This window comes from Bombyx mandarina, chromosome 18, assembly GCF_030267445.1.
Source record: "Bombyx mandarina strain Sakado chromosome 18, ASM3026744v2".
NCBI classification, from domain to species: Eukaryota; Metazoa; Arthropoda; class Insecta; order Lepidoptera; family Bombycidae; genus Bombyx; species Bombyx mandarina.
Window position 1 is genome coordinate 7,905,244 of NC_143224.1, and position 19,595 is coordinate 7,924,838.

The 19,595-nt window shown below is 36.7% G+C and overlaps 1 protein-coding gene across 2 annotated transcripts in view; it reads right to left on the bottom strand.

The window, feature by feature from the left end:
• Nucleotides 1-10,291: 10,291 nt before the first annotated feature.
• The window catches only part of Tis11 (Tis11 zinc finger protein), a 34,217-nt gene continuing 24,913 nt past the window's right edge, over nucleotides 10,292-19,595 (bottom strand). The window contains exons 2-3 of one of the 2 annotated variants that reach the window (XM_089734874.1): nucleotides 18,788-18,835; nucleotides 10,292-13,181 (exon numbers count right to left, since the gene is read on the bottom strand). In XM_089734874.1, coding sequence (XP_089591000.1) covers nucleotides 12,483-13,181; nucleotides 18,788-18,835 — 747 coding nt within the window. In that variant the 3' untranslated portion in view covers nucleotides 10,292-12,482. The remainder of the gene's footprint in view (nucleotides 13,182-18,787; nucleotides 18,836-19,595) is intronic. The other variant, XM_089734875.1, reaches the window with a different exon arrangement.

The window sequence follows — 19,595 nt, forward strand, 5'->3', positions numbered from 1 at the left end:
AGGTCTGCCATCAAACGAACACGGTACATAACTATTATTTATAATATTCACGTCCTATGTACCTACTGATGAGTGCATTATTGTTAATGAGATATTTATCGCAATACTTGTATTGTTTAGTCTGAGAACATTTCCTTTGATAGTGTTTTATCCGTGATCAGCATTAGCCATGTGATAAAAAAAATGTCTGAATTTACAGTGTAAGCTTTGATAAGAACTAATGATTTTTCAATTATCTGAAACAGAGAAAGTACTATGAAAAATTCGTTTGAACACGTAATTAATGGATAAACCTTAATCGATATACGGCAGTGAATGAACTGAAGTGCTTTGTTTTAACGGACCGGACTCCACCACAGCCGAGAGCAGACGAGAGGAGATGTGTTGGAAACAGTCAATAGCATTCTGTTATTTACAGATCCTGCTAAGCACCTCTGAAAATAGTTGAGTATAAAAGAGAAACATTTCATATTCACTTTGCGTGAACAAAACAGATATGCCTCGCAAATTGGTGACGACGTGCTATGGAGACTAGAGAAGATGGGAGCGGTGCTAGCATCTCGTCTCACACAACTCGCCCGCTGTATTGGACTGTTAATGTTTTTAAAGTTTGGGTTGTTGCTGTCGAAAGTATTTTACAACTAGAATCTTACTTAATTATGTACAGCTTAATCAAGTTACGTAATTTATAAATACAGGCCAGTGTTTATAGGTCGAGTCCGGTCCTAAAAAAATAACATGGCGATTAGAGATTTTCAATTCTTCATGTTAATAAATTTTAAGCTTATAAATAATGCACAATTCCAATGATTCTTTTTAAAAACTAATACTCGTCACTACTCTAAATACATGCATCGTAATTCCGATAATTGCTTACTCCGAGTCATTGCATAATGCACATAAAAAAAAATTGTTACCTAAGGAACTCAAAACCTTAATACCAAATATCCGAGTTACGATAACATTTTAAACTATTCAAACATTTCTATCAGAAAAGAGTGCAAATAAACGAAATTATAACATTTGAGGACGCGCTAAAATTCTTATCGGTATCTTTGTGCCCTTCGGATAATCCCATAAATAAACATGGAGCGGTCGCTATAGACCACTAGGAAATGGAATGCAAATTCGTTGTTTCCTGTTCGACTACCCTTGAATACGTGACTTTTCAAATATTTCCAAGCATTAACAGCCAAGGAAGCGGACGTAAATTGTCTGTCTGAATAATTGAGCTCTTCTTCACTTCCATCTGTTTTTATTGTTTACTTTAATTTAAGATTCAGTTGACACGTTTTAAAATTGAATTTTTCCTTTTTTTATTTATTTTTATGGCGAGTTTTAGTTGCGTTAATGTTTTAAATACTAAATACATCTTTAATACTTAACACGATGAAACATTTAAGGTTCATGGTTGTTTTCATCCAGCTTTGTTTTTATTACTACGAGTAATGTTCATGAAATGTACTCGCATACTTATTATCGGATACGCTGTCACGCCACATGAACAATGTTTCGACATAATATCTCAAAACATCTGTTTCACATAGCAACTCACAATAAATGTAATGTGAAGTAGGCATCCAATAAACGAAATAGTACTATATATAGAATAGTTATACCGGTCGGCTATCGTAATTACTATTTATCTCTATAGATAAAAATCAGGTCCACAAAACGGTGTAGGTATATTGCGTCGGTAATAATCTTTTACTACTAACTCTCGATTATTGTACGAAGCTTATTTGTCTCCAACAGTGTCCGTCTATGATCAATATCAAACATAATTACAAGCACTTATTTTTTTTTATGTATTATATTTCCTCTTTTCTTTCGGTATAGGCATTCTGAAAAACACTGGGGAATATGGTACTTAACTATTTGTCAACATGTAGTTATCATATATTATCATTATAGTTATCAACATATTGTATGAGTATGGTTCTTAATAGATACGTCATAATGTGTGCTCATATGTAGCCTAGAAGATGAATAAACAGCTGTATGTATGCATCCATAAAGACTGTAAAACGGTAAATAGTGGCTACTGAGTGTTTCCTACTTACCATTTACATATATTTTTTTAAACCTGCTTTATTAAACAAATCACGAAAGTAATTTATATAACTCTTCTCCCCGTTTGTCTCCACCTTATCCCACTAGGTGGGGTAGCACAGTGATTTTTTCTATTCCATTTTCTTCTATTAGCCGTCATCTCAACACTCACTCCTCTCTCTCTCATATTATCATTCACACACTCCATGTTTTCTTCGGTCGACCTTTTCCCTCTTTACGATACATCTCCTAGTCACATGCATCTCCTCTCTACGTTCCTCCTTCTGATTTCCTCTTCATCACCTCTCCTCTAATTTATACTATAAGAACAATATTCTAATCTGTGACATTTTAAAGAGACGTTATAAAGTAGTTTTATTTATTTATTGCTTAGATGACTAAACGAGCTCACGTCCCACCTGATGTTAAGTAGTTACCGGAGTCCATAGACATCTACAACGTAAATGCCGCCACCCACCTTGAGATAAGAGTTCTAAGATCTCAGTATAGTTACAACGGCTGCCCCACCCTTCAAACCGAAACGCATTACTGCTTCACGGCAGAAATTGGCAGGGTGGTAGTACCTACCCACACGGACTCACAAGAGGTCCTACCACCAGTAATAAAGTTGCAAGGATTCTGGTTTTTTTTAGATGTAGTAGAAGGTGTTGAATTGTAGATGAATATTTTGCTTTTGGCCATACAGATTAGTGATTACTACCATCCATATTTGACTTCAGTGTGGTCAATTAACAGGTTTGGTTACTAAAGTCTTTGCGCATCTTGGTCGTTATCTAATCATTGCTGTGTTCAAATAATAGATAATTTCTTCGTATCCATCCAGCAGCAATTATTACTATCGTTGAACTAACACGGGTATAACTATTTACTTAACTGATTTGATATAGGTATTTAGATATCATCCACGTTGACATTCGGTACCTAATATGAAAGTAAGTAAATAAAATAGACTAAAATATGTGTAAGTAGTTAGGGCTTGGTAACATAACAATTTTGATTGAACGTACGTAAGTAGGTAAGTAATCTATAAATTAATACGTGAAGCAAAAACTTTGTATCCCTTTTTACGAAAATTGCGCGGACGGAGGAGTATGAAATTTTCCACACTTATAAAGAATATAGAGAAGAAGTGCACAATGCTAATATTTTTTTTAAATAATGCATAAAAGATACATTAAATCAATAAAGAAAACATTACACAACCTACATACCGTGTATTTGACGCATACACGCATGCATAATATTTATTGTCAAACTTTTGTTCTTGACGTCTATTGTCAAATTGAGATTAAATATTGTTTGTCTTTGTTAATATTTTTTATAGTGTAGTCTTGGCGAAATTTGTGATTATAGAAGTATAAAGTACAATCATAATAGTGTACAAACTTACAATTCCAATTAATTATAGTCGAATTTCGACTACTGCGGGACCTCTAGTGTGATAATAATTTTCGTTGTGGGCAAACATTTTATTTTATTACGAACGTTACTAATTTGTTTTATTTATTTTTATTGTTGTTCACAACCTATGTAAGGTTATCGACACGGAAATAGGATTTTGTATTTAAGCTATTCTCTGTTCTGTAATGTTCTCGTCCGTTAATACCGGTTGATGGAAAATTTTCAATAAGGCATATAACATGTTCCACATAACAATGAGCCGGTGGATTTACATATAATAACAAAAGCCTAACAGTTTTTATTGTTCAGCCTATTTCAAATTTACGTGACCATTGCGCACAATTCGTTCATTATAGTGTTCTATGAATTGATAAAACATAGAATCTGTCAAAATGTTTAGTACAATGCAGTACTTTGTATTCTGGTGCTGAGCTCTCGTCATAAGCAAGCTTTAATTAAGGGTCGAACAATTTTCAAATATTACTTATCATGAAACGCCAGTTCACGAATGATTTCCATAATGAAGGAATAACCTCGTGCCGCTATCTAATTTATTGGGACTTTGATTTTTCTCAAGGCGATTGATGGCATTTACACTATGATTTTTTTGTGTTCTGGTATCCACTTAACATTAGTTAGGCCATGAGCTTGCCTATGAGCGCTTCATTTTTGGGTGGATACTCTCTTTATACACCAGGAACTCTTAGAAAAGTCAGTTCTTAAGTCAACACCTCATTTACGTCTTCCTTTGAAGCAGGACTTTAGTAGAACTATGTAAATATGTTAGTTCGTATTAAATTCGTAAATTCGTTGCATCGGTATAGTTTGGATTCAACCCAATTCAAAAAATGTAAATTGAGATTGAAGACTGATCTCATGACCTCTAACACGAGCCTGTTCGTTTTGTACACCAAGCACCGATTACAACATCCGTTACACTTTTGATATCAATTATTGTTTTTACTTTGCTCAAAGCGTTATGCTCGCGATTTTTACCCCAAGTACATAGACAAAAAGGTTAATTATTGCTCAGCATTCTGTGGGTATTTTGTGTTTTGAATGCAGGCACTTTTCTGTCAAGGTTATGCTTATCTTGGTGTGGCGTTACAAGAGCCGCCGACTCAGCCATGCAATGGTGATGGCTATTAAATGAAATCCTCAGACTAATTACGTACGAAATTGTGGACGTTAATTTTTTACCGAGATCAAAAAAGAGGAGGTTCTCAATTCGATTGTATTTTTAATATGTATCGCCTCTGAAGTATTTTCTAGGTGAATGGATTTATATAACTATAATATTTCAAAGCTAGTGCTACTCATGAGGTTCCATTGAAATTTTATAAAGATATGATCAGTAGTTTTTGAATTATCCTTGATAACGCAAATTAAATTAACTTGGACTACATTTATGATATACTACTGATTATCTTTTTAAAGTCAGTTTTCTTTCTTGTTTTTATTTTTTTCTATTATTCTCAAATTTGTAATAAAACATTTAGGTATATTTTATTACCATTCCGAGGATTTTTTAATAGAGATGGTACCTCTGAATTTTAAAACGCTCATGATGTAATGTGGTGTGGTCTAAGCACGTGGCCGATCTGTGTTTTAGTCATGGTGCGTTATTTAAATATATACGCGATTCTATCATGAAGAAATGAATAAAAATATGTTCGCCCAATGATCGAAATTCAACTATAAACGCCCACATGTAAAGATTTAGATGAATTTTATCTACCACTTTTTGTATTTTGTTCTTGACAATTTAAAAAGAACTCATCACTTCAATAAAATAGTATATAAAATGAACGATTGTCTATAGATACTGAAAAGAAAATCGGTTTGCAAACAGAGGAGGTAAATGATACTGTCATTATCTAAATACCCTACTAAATTAATATAAAGACCCATATGAGCCACCATTCCGTCTGTTTCATAGACCGAAGAATTGATACAGGTTTGGCTGTAGAGATACTTGAAATTTCGACCGCGTTTATAAATAAATTATAGGATGTAATTGTAGTATAATTCACTACATTAAAAATTGAGTAATCTAGATTAGTCCAGAATCGTCATAACGTCGCACGTAATCGTAATGAATCGTCGCTCATTACTAAAATACATATTAACTTATAGTACTAACTAGCTTTTGCCCGCGACTCCGTCCGCGTGTATTAGTTACTTTGGCATAACGCAAAATTTTACCCGCCTCTTCATTTACGCAGAGGAAGCTCTCAAAAGGGATTAAAACCCAGATTTTGAAACATTCTTTATTGGTGCTCCGCTTGCATTGGTCTTAGCGTGATGTTATATATTATTATATAGCCTCGATAAACGGGCTATCTAATACTGAAATAATTTTTAAAATCGGACCAGTAGTTCCTGAGATTAGCGCGTTCAAACAAATAACCAAACAAACTCTTCAGCTTTATAATATTAATATAGATAGGCGTTCCTAGACTTGCTACTTTACCCAGCTATAATAAAGGATGCTTCTCATGTGACAGGTTCTGTGCATGTGTCAATATATTTTCAGCCTTATTAGACATTAGGCACAAGATATACCAAATCAAGTGATACAACGCTTGCACATCTGACGTCATACTTTATAAGTTAATAAAAACTAGTTTCTAAACTAATATGAATGCTGTTAATTTTTAAATAAACATTTTCCTTATCATATGCATAACAACAAATTCACTATGAGTGTAATTATCTATAGTTATTAATATCTGTTAGGTACTGAAGAAGCAAACACACTTCAAATTTTGATCTAAATCTCCACCACTAGATGGTGTTAGTGCAGTCATACATCAGAGTGAATGAATTGGCTTAAAGCCAAGAAAATTCTACACTACTACAAATAATTCATTAACCACAAAAACACTCAGAATATTTAGTTGTACTGTGTCACTGGTGGTAGGACCTCTTGGGAGTCCGCACGGGTAGGTACCACCACCCCGCCTATTTCCACCATGAAGCAGTAATGCGTTTCGGTTCGAAGGGTGGGGTAGCCGTTGTAACTATACTGAGATCTTAGAACTTATATCTAGAGGTGGGTGGCGCATTTACGTTGTAGATGTCTATGGGCTCCAGTAACCACTTAACACCAGGTGGGCTGTGAGCTCGTCCATCCATCTAAGCAATAAAAAAATAAAAAAGGTAAATTAAAATTCGATTAATGATCTTTGTGATTAGGTACTGTAAAAAAATATTTTTTGTAGTTTTTATTATTTTTAGTTGAAATCTTAGCAAAACGTAACGTTTACGTTTGGAAACGTAGTTCTTTATTCACTAGCGTCTAGACAAATGTATCTATTTTAGCTAGTAAAACAGCGGTTTCGTTTAAATAAATAAAAAAATCACACCTGTATTAATTAATGCCTAATCGTAAGATGGTTTGTGTCAGTATCTGTTAAATTATCCAGAGATACAATGCTACTAGGTCACAGATTCAAATCCTGTGGCAGTTACAATATTTTATGGGTAAATAGCCACTAAATACATATTTACATGAGCTACTACGAAGGAATAATTATATTGTAAATATAATTAAACATATAACTTTATTATATTGTGAGACCACATGCTTTTGTTCTACCATACTGTTTATATTTTGCCAGCGTAGTCATTTGTGCCATCTATCATTTGAATGTTAACAACACCGTTATAGATTACAATTGCGACTTCAAGCGCATGTCTCAAGATGAGTTGATAGCCTTTTTTTTCCTACCTAAGCTGAGAGCCTTGAGAGGCTATATCAGCGTAGCCTTAACTAGTAGGTGAGCTCACGGGGCCCAAACCTGATGACGTTGCTAACACGAACCCTAGCAAGAGCCGTGCTTCGCAGAATCTACCACCGGATCTGAAACGCGACCCACTGAGAAGATCCGGCGAGAAACTCAGTGGGCTGTGTCTGAGGGTTAATTTACTCGTTGAGCCCTTCGTTGCAAGCGACGGGTTCGACTAGAACGGTGACCGGTGCTTGAGGTACCTAAAAGCACCGTTAGTGGATCGGCAGGATCCGAAATTACGTGTTTGGGGCGACGTCGACTGCTTTCAGTTCTTTCCGCAGGATCGGGAATATAATTGATAACCGATGCCCAGCTGCGAATATAGAGCCTATTGGCTCAGGTAGGCACTACTTACTACTACTACTACTACTACTACTACTAATCCATGAGGGACTACTCCTCTACAACAATAGAAAACTAATTATTTTACTCGTGTCGATTCTTTCCATCGATATTACCAAGTAATTGTTCAGATACAATAAATACTGCAGTACTTAATACATAGCCAGCATCATTTTATGCCACTTTTATACTGTATGGTGTATGGAATTTATTAGATAAATAATGGTGTGCTATTTACATAGTATCTATTATCTTAATCGCTCTCTGCATCCCCGATTCTTTCTGCTCCAGTAGCTAAAATAGGTCGAGGTGGAAGGTATTTTATATTCGCCGAGAAATATATCTTCCTACTTTCTATACTCATATTCATGCCTGTATTCTTTTTTTTTTTTTTTTGTTTTTTTTGTGATTGAAAGTTTACTGGTGGCCCGAAGGCCTTTCCAGTTTCACCAGGACAGGTGGGCGAGCAAAGGCTCAGCCAAGAGGAGCGGGATTTGCTAACAACTGCCCGAGCGCCTCCGAAGGAGACCTAACAACTCAAGAGTAGCTGCTTCGCAAATGAATCTACTACCGGATCGGAATCGCGACCCGCTGAGAAGATCCGGCGAGAAACTCAGCGGGCGCCTGTATTCTGCGAGGCATTATAATTCTATTGAGACTTCCATTTAGTCTTCAGATGGGCCACTTAATTCTCTTATTTTTGCCTGCAGGCTTCAGTAAATTCTTAACATCAGAGGGTAGTTACTGCAAATGAATGTAATAACAACTACCTATACTTGAATGTTTTAAATGAAGTATCTGCAGTTTCTCAACACAAAGCGGATATTACGTACGTACATACGTTCTTATTGTAGGTAGATTATGTACGCAACAGTAATAAATACTTTCGCTGTTTCTTTCTGGTTCTCATACTAATCTGCAGATAAAAATTTAGTGTATTTATTCATATTTTGCATTGTTTGTTTGTATGTATTTTCTTCTATAATATCAATCAATAGGGTTATATGTCTATTGTGTCCTTTTCATGATAATCATTAGATAATAATATTAATTATATATGCCGGCATATGGAAATAGTTGCCGTTTAGTATACAGAAAATTACTCCTTTTGTACAAATATTTCTATCAATAAAAATAGGTATGTACCGATGGTATTGATACCAGCGCGGTCCTAATCTTTCAATGCCCTTTTTGAAGAATTAATGTCTAAGGAATCCAACCAACTCTTCAAAGGTATTTTGTACTGCCTCTCGGTTATTGAATTTTTTCCATGCCCAGTTTAGGCTTTGGAACAAGTAGAAGTCTACCAGTGCAAGGTCTGGTGAGTACGGTGGATGACGCAAAAATTCCAACCTCTCTATTGTGCCGTATGAGGTTGCTTACGATTATAAAAAAGAATCAATGTTCATCGCAAGTGACATTACGGTTCAAATTGCCTTTCACCCATTTAAAAAGTTTTTTTTACCTTGCCAATTTATAGCCAAATGGAACAATATTATTTTGATGCTAACGTTGAAAGCGGAGTATCGTCAGCTTCCACTATCACCTTTCATTCATCGTTGTTGATCTTAGTTTTCGAGCGATAAAGAGGTTCATTTTGAGATAATTTTTCCATGTTGGAAATGTTTAAATCATTAAGGAATTCTGCGTTCATTTGTAGAATTCACTCTGTAGGCGTTGTCAGCCGTTTATGCGCCATTGCTACTGGGAAGAAGTCCTATTTCAAAATTTCCCGTACTTTAATAGTGTAGATATTAATGAAAAAGATACAAATGTAGTGAAAACAAAACACTAATTAATAAACTCCATATTTTTTAAATGAAATTCGTTTGAATTTAGAATTTGTACTACATATAGTATATATTAATAATTTTTATTTATACTATTTTAAATGACGTCTAAATGGCCAGTATTGTAAAACGGCAACATCATAGGTAAATACCTATTACTTAAATATATATCATTGGAGAAACCTTACTATTCTCACAGATCACTCGTTTTTTTTTTTTTGGAGTTTACTCCTTTAGAATCGATTTACATATATAGGCCCGGGGTATGAAAATTATGGGGACCAAAATCGTACTAGCATGTCACACGAAATGCGTTATGCGCATTTCGTGTGACATGCTAGTACATGCGCCGGCAGTCCGCCACAAAGCCTCGTACTGATCGCGCGTTTCTCTCATTATTGTATTTTCATATATTTGTTAGTCGTTTGTTTTGTGTCTCGTTAATTTGTTAATAATCTGTAGTGTATCGTGTTGTCGTAATATAGAACTATTTCTCGTATTGTTTCGTTTAATTTTTTATATCCAGTAAACTCCAGTCGTGCGTCGGAGCGGACACACACACTTTTTTTTATTGCCCTTGTAGGCAGACAAGCATACGGCCCTCCTGATGGTGAGTGGTTACCGTCGCCCATTGACTTCAGCAATGCCAGGGGCAGAGCCAAGCCGCTGCCTACCGCTTAATACTCTCCACAAGCCTCGTTTGAAGAAGGACATGTCATAGCGCTCGAGAAACACCGTGGAGGGGAGCTCATTCCATAGCCGGATTGTACGTGGCAATATATGAATAATACTTCGGTGTCACACTCGTAATTAGGAAATTAATGGGACTGGGATTTTATCAGGAAAAGGTATCTTGGAAGGGCGACGATAAAAACAAAATTAAAACAAAAATTAACATATTTTTGACTATAATTCAATAAAAATGCAGATGGAAATAAGGAAAACTTACAAGAAAAAAAATGTCATAAACAAGCTTTTATCCTTAATTTTGTCCATAAGAAAATATAGAAAACGTAGTCAATTTTATTTGGAAGATTAACTTAAAAATTGAAATTAAATTACAAAAAAAAATTAAATACTTAAATTATAACTGATAATAGGTACTAATCGTTTTAAACTAATGCGGGTTATATTAAATGACTCATGATATATTACAAAACATGTTAAGCGCAGTAGTTAAATGTCCGTTTAAATACAAAAGTAATTAAATAAATCAGGTTTTATGGTTTATAAAAACGTAATGAACTGATAATAAATAATATTCGCGTACTTTATGAAATCTTATAACTAATTAGTCACTTAACATTAGGTACAAAATTATTTATCATTTAATGGTGTCACAATGCATCGAGACTAACACATGGAGGAAACAGAAACTATGCTCTTACTAAACAAAACAAAAAAAATACCATCTCGGTCTACGAACTCACAATAATCAAACACGAAGCCAGCTGTGGTAATATGTCATTTATTGAAAGTACAAAATCTAGATCTGTTTAATAAAAATACATCAGCGCGGCGAGGATATGTCTTGGAAATGGTCGGAAGCGTTACGCTGTTCTTATTTAATTTTTTCTTCAGAATTTCTGCTAATCACCTATTGGTCCCTTACAATAAAAATTAGACTTTGTTATCATAAATATTATAAAATATCACACTTTAAATTCAAAGAAAAAAAAAACTATGCTATATATCGAAACTATATTTAGTTCGGTCAAGTACAAAAATAATAACTGTGCCAATTTTGAATATATTATTCAAAGCAGACAATAAATAAACAATCAATCTATCTCGATAAATTAAAAGTTAAATATAATCGTACTTAGTTTAAAGGCACGATTCGTTTTGTGTGTCGTCGACGGATCTCAGACGTGGAAGCTCAAGATACGATTGTCGCCTTCGTTCGCGCCGACAACACACGTGTTACGGCTAAAGTTCGTCAACATTATACACATGCTTTATGTGATATTCTTTCAAGTTTTGCGGTGCACGAGACCTCCAGAGTTCGGCCGTTCAATTTCAAGGATTGTTGATAGTTTTTTTTTAGATACAGACAGATACGATTACAGATTTCTATAATGCTCCAGCGCCGACGATGCAAGGGAGTAGCGCTGCGGAGTGAGTTCGAAAAAACAATCACCTAAACGCCAAACAGGTTTAAGATGACCGCCTCGGCGGCACGAAAGAAAAAAATCATTCTTTCCAGACAGGTCGAGAGAGGAGAGGAGGCGACGTTACGTGCGGTTTGTATTCATAGAAATGATTACAGAGGATTTGTGCAGTACTAAAACTTCGCCATAGTGATTTAGTATTCGGCATTTGTTACAGCAGCGGGGAATATTCATATCAATTCCTTTTAAATCACCAAATTTTTTTTAAATGTTGTCAGGCCGAGCTCTCGAGGTAAAGAACATCAACTGATTCCGTCCACAGTTCTACAGGACTGAGATTGATAATTGTTTGGGTCAGAATCAGCCTCATTGTGTATCAAAACGAGCCACGTCCCAGCGACGCAGGCCTCGTCCGTATGCGGTGTGGCATCGCAGCAGCTAGCTACAAAATAATTATTAAAGTTAAGAGACTCGAAATAAATAATAAATTATTATCTTATACACTTAAAAATAGATCACGAGCGCCTTCTCGCGGTACGGTACCGAGCGCGGACAGGCAGTACGAAATAAATAATGTTCTAAAAGCTAACTTTACAGAGACCACCGCTCGGCGGAGGATCGCATCGGGAAGACTTCCGCGAGCTAATAAATATCTAATAATAATAAAGGTGCCATGTACAAGTGCGTGCCGATAACTAAAATTGAACGTAACAAACTAATCACACCGCAAACTTTCGAGACGCCAGTGAACACTTCGTAAATGTTAAAGATTTATTACTGGTCGAAAGTATTAACAAAAGACCATCGATAAACATCAGGAGATCATTCGTTGAGCGGGTGTGCAAATGCGCGAGGCGCGGCGACCGGGACGTCGCTCGTGCGCGGTCTGGAAGACGTCGAGGAGGCACTACGGTGTCGGACGATTCTTATGCTATACTCGGTATAAATTAACTTAGGACTAGTCCATCGCACTAAGCGATGACGAGATCGCCGAGAGCCGATGAGAGTCGGTTAAAAACGGGCAGTCGGTCGTCTTCCGGATCGGGGGAGTTCGTGCGGCGAAAAGCGAAAGCTGTGGCCTGTGCTGGTGGCGACATCGCAGGTGGAGAGTGAGGCGTCAATGGAGAATGCGGCGAGCGTGGCGATCGCGACCCGTCGCTCATATACGACGCCATAGATCCGCCCGATGAGAGCGATGCCAATGAACCTCCTGGCGACGATGGTTCTCTGCGTCTTGCTTCCTCTGCGTTATGCACGAAATGGCAACGCGGTCCATAAGGACAGAAGCCAACCGAATGGAAAGTGCGACACAGCTCCGTCTTGTATTTAGGATGACGCTGAAGATTGCGTAGTTCGCGGACGCCGTGAGCAAATTGGCATTTATCCCCATATTTACAAACCCCCGCTTCTTCAAACGGTCGGCAGAGCTCGGTCTTGTAGCGACTTGTGGCTGGTGGCGGAGGAGCCGGTTCACTGGTGGTGCGTTCGAGACGGCGATGACCCAGACGGTCTAAGAGACCGGCTAAGGCACGATGCGCTGGTACAGAGGAAGCGCGCGACAGCACTGGATGCTGCTCCCAGCTTAGACCACTTGAGACTGAGTTAGCACCGATTGGTCCAATTGCACCGCCTATGTTCCCATTCATCGTCTGCACTGGTCGAGTTTGATTCTGAAATAATAATAAAAAATACTCTTTAATTATATTGTGATAGCACATTAATTTACTCTAATATTTAGTAGGTTTATACATTATGGATAACAAAAGTCGTTGCAATATGTATACGTTATTACATAATATGTATTGATAGATAAAAGGTTACTGTCGTACTGTTTAAATATTCAAAGGCAACATTAATTTGAATAGTAAGTGACCATAAAATATAATTAGGGTTATTTAGATCAGGTAGAAGAAAATTATCTCATACCTTAAGAGTTTGAACTTTGTGCATAGCACTTAAAATCTACTTTTCTATTCCAATTCGTATACCTTTAGCATGCCATTACCCGCGCTATACAAAAAAATAATCTGGCTCGAAGGGTCGGCTACCTGAGAGCGAACAAAAACTCGTTGGACGTTTACCTGCTCGAAATGGGTTCGTTTTCGATACATCAAGTTGCCGTGGTGATTACCAATTAGCAGAGACAGAAAGTGCTTAATTTCAAGTGTTAGGGTATGTTTAATTTTATTGTTATTATATTTATTAATAATTCTTCCAGTTCTAGCATGAATTATTAACTATTCAAGTTTTGTTTCTTTGAAAAATATTCCCCATTTCAGAGGCGTCGCTAGTTGCTCAGAAATGCAAATACCGGTGTTGTCTTTTGTTTCGACAGAGCGTCGAACCTGTCGCTCGCCGGTATCACCATAACAATGGAAACGTTCACGCAAGAGGCGGTTGACACCATACAGCATGTACAAACGCTATGATTATACACAAACGCATTGCGCGTCGCGCTGTTTAACAAAGTGTCGATGAGCTATTATCTCACAGTTATCAATACCAGAAGGAAACTTTGATTCCCATAAACGTTTTTTCTAATGAATTAGGTACATATCAACTGAGCCCTTGTAAATTGTTTGGTGTTCGTAAAATTACTTGGGAATCGTAAGTTAGCTTACACATACGAGTATCTAATCTAAATATTACATTACGATGCAGTTTGACAAGGGATTCAAGCTTTATCTATCTTATCCATAATGTATGCCACACCACATCTCCGATGCGGCCTCGATCGATGTGAATGACACGTTATTTTTTTATTCTATGCGCATTTACTTCGTCCGGGTATCGTAAACACGTTAACACCGATATGTAGGATCACAACTGACAAAACATTTATATCGCCTCTAAAATCAATTCGTAATATTTTATATCGGAATTCCTACCAAATTGTTTGATGTTTAGATTTAATGTGCAATTACATATTAAACCACCACAACGTGTAACGCATTTATTCTTAAGAGTGCATACTGAAAGATGGATGTAGGAATTACCTGTAAGATATACCTATACCATTCGACAATAATTAGTGTCGTTTTGTTCATAACTAGTGCAAAGCATATACTAGCCTTTTCTAAGTATAATTCAATACATTTATCAAATTTCAAAAGACAATAATGACAAAGGAAAACTTGGTCCTAAAAACGTCAGACCACAACGATACTTTAAGGGTACTCGAAGTGAACAATATATTATTGTCAACAGAGCAATGAAATATGACCATGAAGTGACTTTAAATGGGAAAGTGTAACAAACGAATAAGCGTATCGCGCAGTCGCGGGTGAAATGTTGCAGTGAAAAGCTAGGGGTTAAGTTAGTGGCGGCCAAGTGTCGACGGAAAACAGCCGAGCCGTAATTAGAGAGTTATCAGAGCGGAACATTGGTTAAACGCTGCTTTCCATCGGACGTTGCGCTCGCGCAACCAACCTCTAGGGAAAATCGTAATCACTGTCGATTTCAAGCAACTACGGTCGTTGCGTAGTGATAACTTGACGCCTTATGAGTGTAGTACGGTGGTAGTCGGTATGTTCGCGTAGCTCCCTATATAGTAATATTTTCACAGACATGTGTCCAAACACGTGTTCGTCTTACTTCAAAAATCAGTTTACGTAGACGAAATGACAGACCGATCGACAACACAGTTCGCATGTTTACTTGTTAATCATAATTTTTTCAAGTGAAGCAGAGTACAACGATAAAAAAAATCGAAGGTAGCAAGCATCCTATGACTCGATGTGTACAATATAGTTAGCGGGCGGGTAATGTTGTCAACGCGGCAAACACGCCGTCCGCTCGAGTCTGTGTTTGTGGCTCTCGTTATAACCACACCAGCAGTTGCATAATAACAACGACTACACCATTTCAAAATATGCAGGTTCTAAAGAGCTATTGGACAATATGATAAATGCAACGATTTCCTATGACTTGTACCAAAATTTTAATAAACTAATTTCGATTTAAATGTATACCTACTTTTATTAATATTCATTATTTAAGAAATCTGCGATAGGTAAAAGAGACATTAGTTTTGTGTATGTTGTTATTGGCAGAGGTTATCGAACTTGCTGAGTACCACAAGAGCAACATGTATTTACGTTTGAAATCAGAAAAAATTTACACCTTCGGATGTATTTTTTGATCTCATACTCTTGCTAAATGCGATATCTGATTCAGAGAATATTTCGGGGTCGTTGCCGTCAAATAACGCTATTTTTACCAATAAATTTTAAGCCTCGATCTTAAACATGCATCGACATTTAAAATAATGTCGAATACCCTCCAAAAGTTACATATTGATACATCTACCATTTTGTATTTTAAATGTTACACTGGTATAATTTGTTGGATCGTACAACGGACATCGTTCAAGTAATTAAGAGTCTGCCTTGCGACAATTGATACGGCGATGTTACTCAAACTCCTAATTGACTGTTAATTGCTTTTAATCAAATGCGTTCTATATTCGACAAGATTTTTAATGTGTATAATAGGTTGAACTATTAATAACATATTCGAAAAAGAAAAGAGTCGACTTGGGCAATTCGGAAACAAAAAAAACAAGGAATAATGCTTTGTTTTTAACGTACTATCATTATCCGTCTAGCAGCGGAGTTGCTTGTTTTATATAGTGAAAACTGTAGACCACAATAAAACACTACACTCCAATACAGAAAATAGATAACTTTAACATTGTATTCCTACTAAAATGATCATCAACTGGCTTAGAATACCATATATTATGGTCCGGTTCAATCAACTAAGAATTACATTCTACGTGCGAGAACAGACCGACATTACAAAAGTATTCGACAGATAACGATTGAATCACAAGCCGGGACATTGTCGTTGAGAGCGGTTTAAGGAATTAGTCCATTTCTCCGTGGAGTCAACAGAGGGAGGGTCTCGTCTCCGATTGATCCTATCATTTTTATTGAATGATTGCGCGAAAATGACCACAATAACGTAGTCCCCCTCTCGGACCTGTCCAGAGTCAGTCAGTAATGATTTCGTTGTCATTAACCTTTCAAAGTTTACGGGTCGTCCCTTGATCCCGACAGATTTGTGTACACTAAGAAAGGAAGTAGGATGTTGTTAAATGATTATAGATTCTATACGGTAATTGGATAGTTTCGCTTGCATTATGTCCTGTCATCAAAAGTTTTATGTAAAAATTGTCGATTTTGACATGAGATTCTTATAGTCAAACGAGGCGAAACAGTAAACAAAGTGTAATATTTTCTTTATTTAGCGTCAGTGCTGCTGAAACGTTTGGAGTTATTTAAATGGGGAACGGTTGAATAATTGAACTATTAAAATAGAACACGAAACAAGTGCAGCAATGTTCTCCCGCAGAGCGATAACAATTTCCAACGTCGACAACGCGATTCAAATAACAGACTCTACATTATCACATTTATAATGATTATTTTAATTTTGAATACGGTGGACACACGCCATGTTTTTTTTCTACACATCAAGACATGTCACGACGTTATGAATTTATAATAAAAACTATGAGTCATCTAGCAAAATATAATACATATGCGGCATTAGTAAAATCGTAATATTAATGTAATAAACATTCAAAAGAGTTCACATGTAGTCTGTTTGTTAGATGAGTAAGACCGGACGCGTGGTGTACAGCTCGCATGCAGATAACCGACGCGGCGTGATTGCAATGCGAGACCTCCCCGACTATGGTATAAATGCCATCACATTTCAAACGGTATGTATTAAAATCCAACGAGTAAAACCTTTCGCTAATTCTAACAAAACAATGGACTCGTGTCCAATGAAGTAGGTGTAGTCAACTATTATACAACGGAAATCACGTATGAACATTTACATGGTTAGTTTCGAGAATTTTACAAAATTATCTATTCATTCTCGTTTTCCAGATAAATAAATTCCGTTTTCAACATGAACAATATTTATTATGAGAAGTTCATTGGCATCGCTAAAGCATACAAGGTTGATGTATGTAGTATTTTCGTGCAAAATATATCGACGTGCAGGTGTTGCCATGTGATGAAAGGTCGTACGGTGTTTTTTTTTTTTATTCCCCTTGTAGACAGACGAGCATACGGCCCACCTGATGGTGAGTGGTTACCGTCGCCCATGGACTTCAGCAATGCCAGGGACAGAGCCAAGCCGCTGCCTACCGCAAACATACACATTCAACCTTTCGTTTTTAACAAGTGGGCATAGCCACTCTCGATGTTATATTAGCTGTGTGCGAGCCGTTCAGTCAAGATGGAGCGACCGTAAACCGAATGTCAACAAAGGGCTTCGTTGGGCCCGGCTCTGTTTACCCCCGGCTGCTCAAAGCGAAAAAAGCACGTCTCCCGCTCTGCCCGCTTTTAGCACCTCCTTATTTATAGACGAAGCAGAACTCGGTTCCGAGTCAGATTTGCAGAAAACGACCAGGTAAACAATGTTGTTGACGAGCGCGGTCATGAGCGTAATGCCATGCCACATTACACACGAACCTCCCTTTTAAATACATGTCGATTTTGAATTTGTATTTTATGGTCACGTACACTACGTATTTCAGTGGTAACAATTCAAAATAATGTTCTTACGGAATATTCCGACGTTCTTGAATTTAGCGAGGAGTTCTTTCTGCTATTTTCTGTTATTTCCGCCTATTTCTGCCGTGAAGCAGTAATGCGTTTCGGTTTGTAGGGTGGGGTAGCCGTTGTAACTATACTGAGACCTTTAGAACTTATATCTGAAGTTGGGTGGCGCATTTACATCGTAGATGTCTATGGGCTCCAGTAATCACTTAACACCAGGTGGGCTGTGAGCTCGTCCACTCATCTAAGCAATAAAAAAAAAAGTTATGAAGACGAACAACGTCACGCACGAGTACAAATAATTATTGTTAGTGTCATTAGTACGGTTGTCCTCAGAGCGAGCGTCAAAGTGCAACAATTCCTTTGTCCGCGTAAATTTTATTGTTGCGTCACTACCGGGTTACACTTTCCCCGTGAATTACTATATAACGTGACTCGCAACAGGTAATTATGGGAAAACGTTCTCTGCGAAGAACGTCTTCAGTACTTCAATTCGTTGTTTAACGATGTAATGAAAATCTTTAGAACTAAGCGCAGTCTTATAATGTATTACCATAAAATACTTCATTTAAATACTATAGTGTGCATTAGTGACGAGCGTACTGAGGAATTATGAATAAGAATAGATAAGAAGTTTGCATGTTTATTTATCTATGAACATAATATTTAGTATTTAAATCAGAATTAGTCAAACTTACGTTTGTTTCGACTTCATTTTGTAGCAAACACAACAGTTCGGGACTAACCTGTAAAAGGGAAAAACAGGTTTATTAAAAAAAAGTACATAAGTGAATAAAATTTGGTATTAAGTCGTTTCGGAATTCATGCAATATAAACTCTGACAAAATATTAAATGGGTGGCATAATAACGTAATTCTTTAACAAGATACAAACGACATGAGCAGAATATTTACATCAAAAGTCTCGATAAATGAAAATTGAATATTTTCCAGTACCGCAAATCGATTAACAGTAAAATGTAAAACTTTATGCCTCGGTAGATCGCGTCTGTAACATGTTCCCGAGGCACAAAGTTGGTAGCTTAACCGGTATTCGTTGAAAGTGATAGCACTTCCTATAAGAAAGTAAATCGTAGACCACCACGCCGTGCTGGCGGGCTACACGGAAAACTAGATAGATCAACTTGTATTTACGGTAGCTTTGCTCGTAAAAATTTTCAGAAATGCAAAAAGATAACACAAACAGCAGTATTTGCAATGTTGGTGAGATTTGCTCTGCAATCCCCTTTCTAATTTTACAACATTCGAGGGAAAAATTATAGAAAAAAAATGTAAAAAAATAAAAAGCTTATAAGAAAAATTATTTTGAACAAAACATTGTGCCGAGTACATTTGACGATTGTCTTTGAGATATGGATAGTTTCGGTCGCACGTTTAGACTTTCATAGTAATAATGGCCATTTGTTCAAAGTATTAAAAACAATGCCAAACAGTAACCAGACAATTGATATTGCGGCACTGTCTTCCGCCGGCAACTGAGCAACGT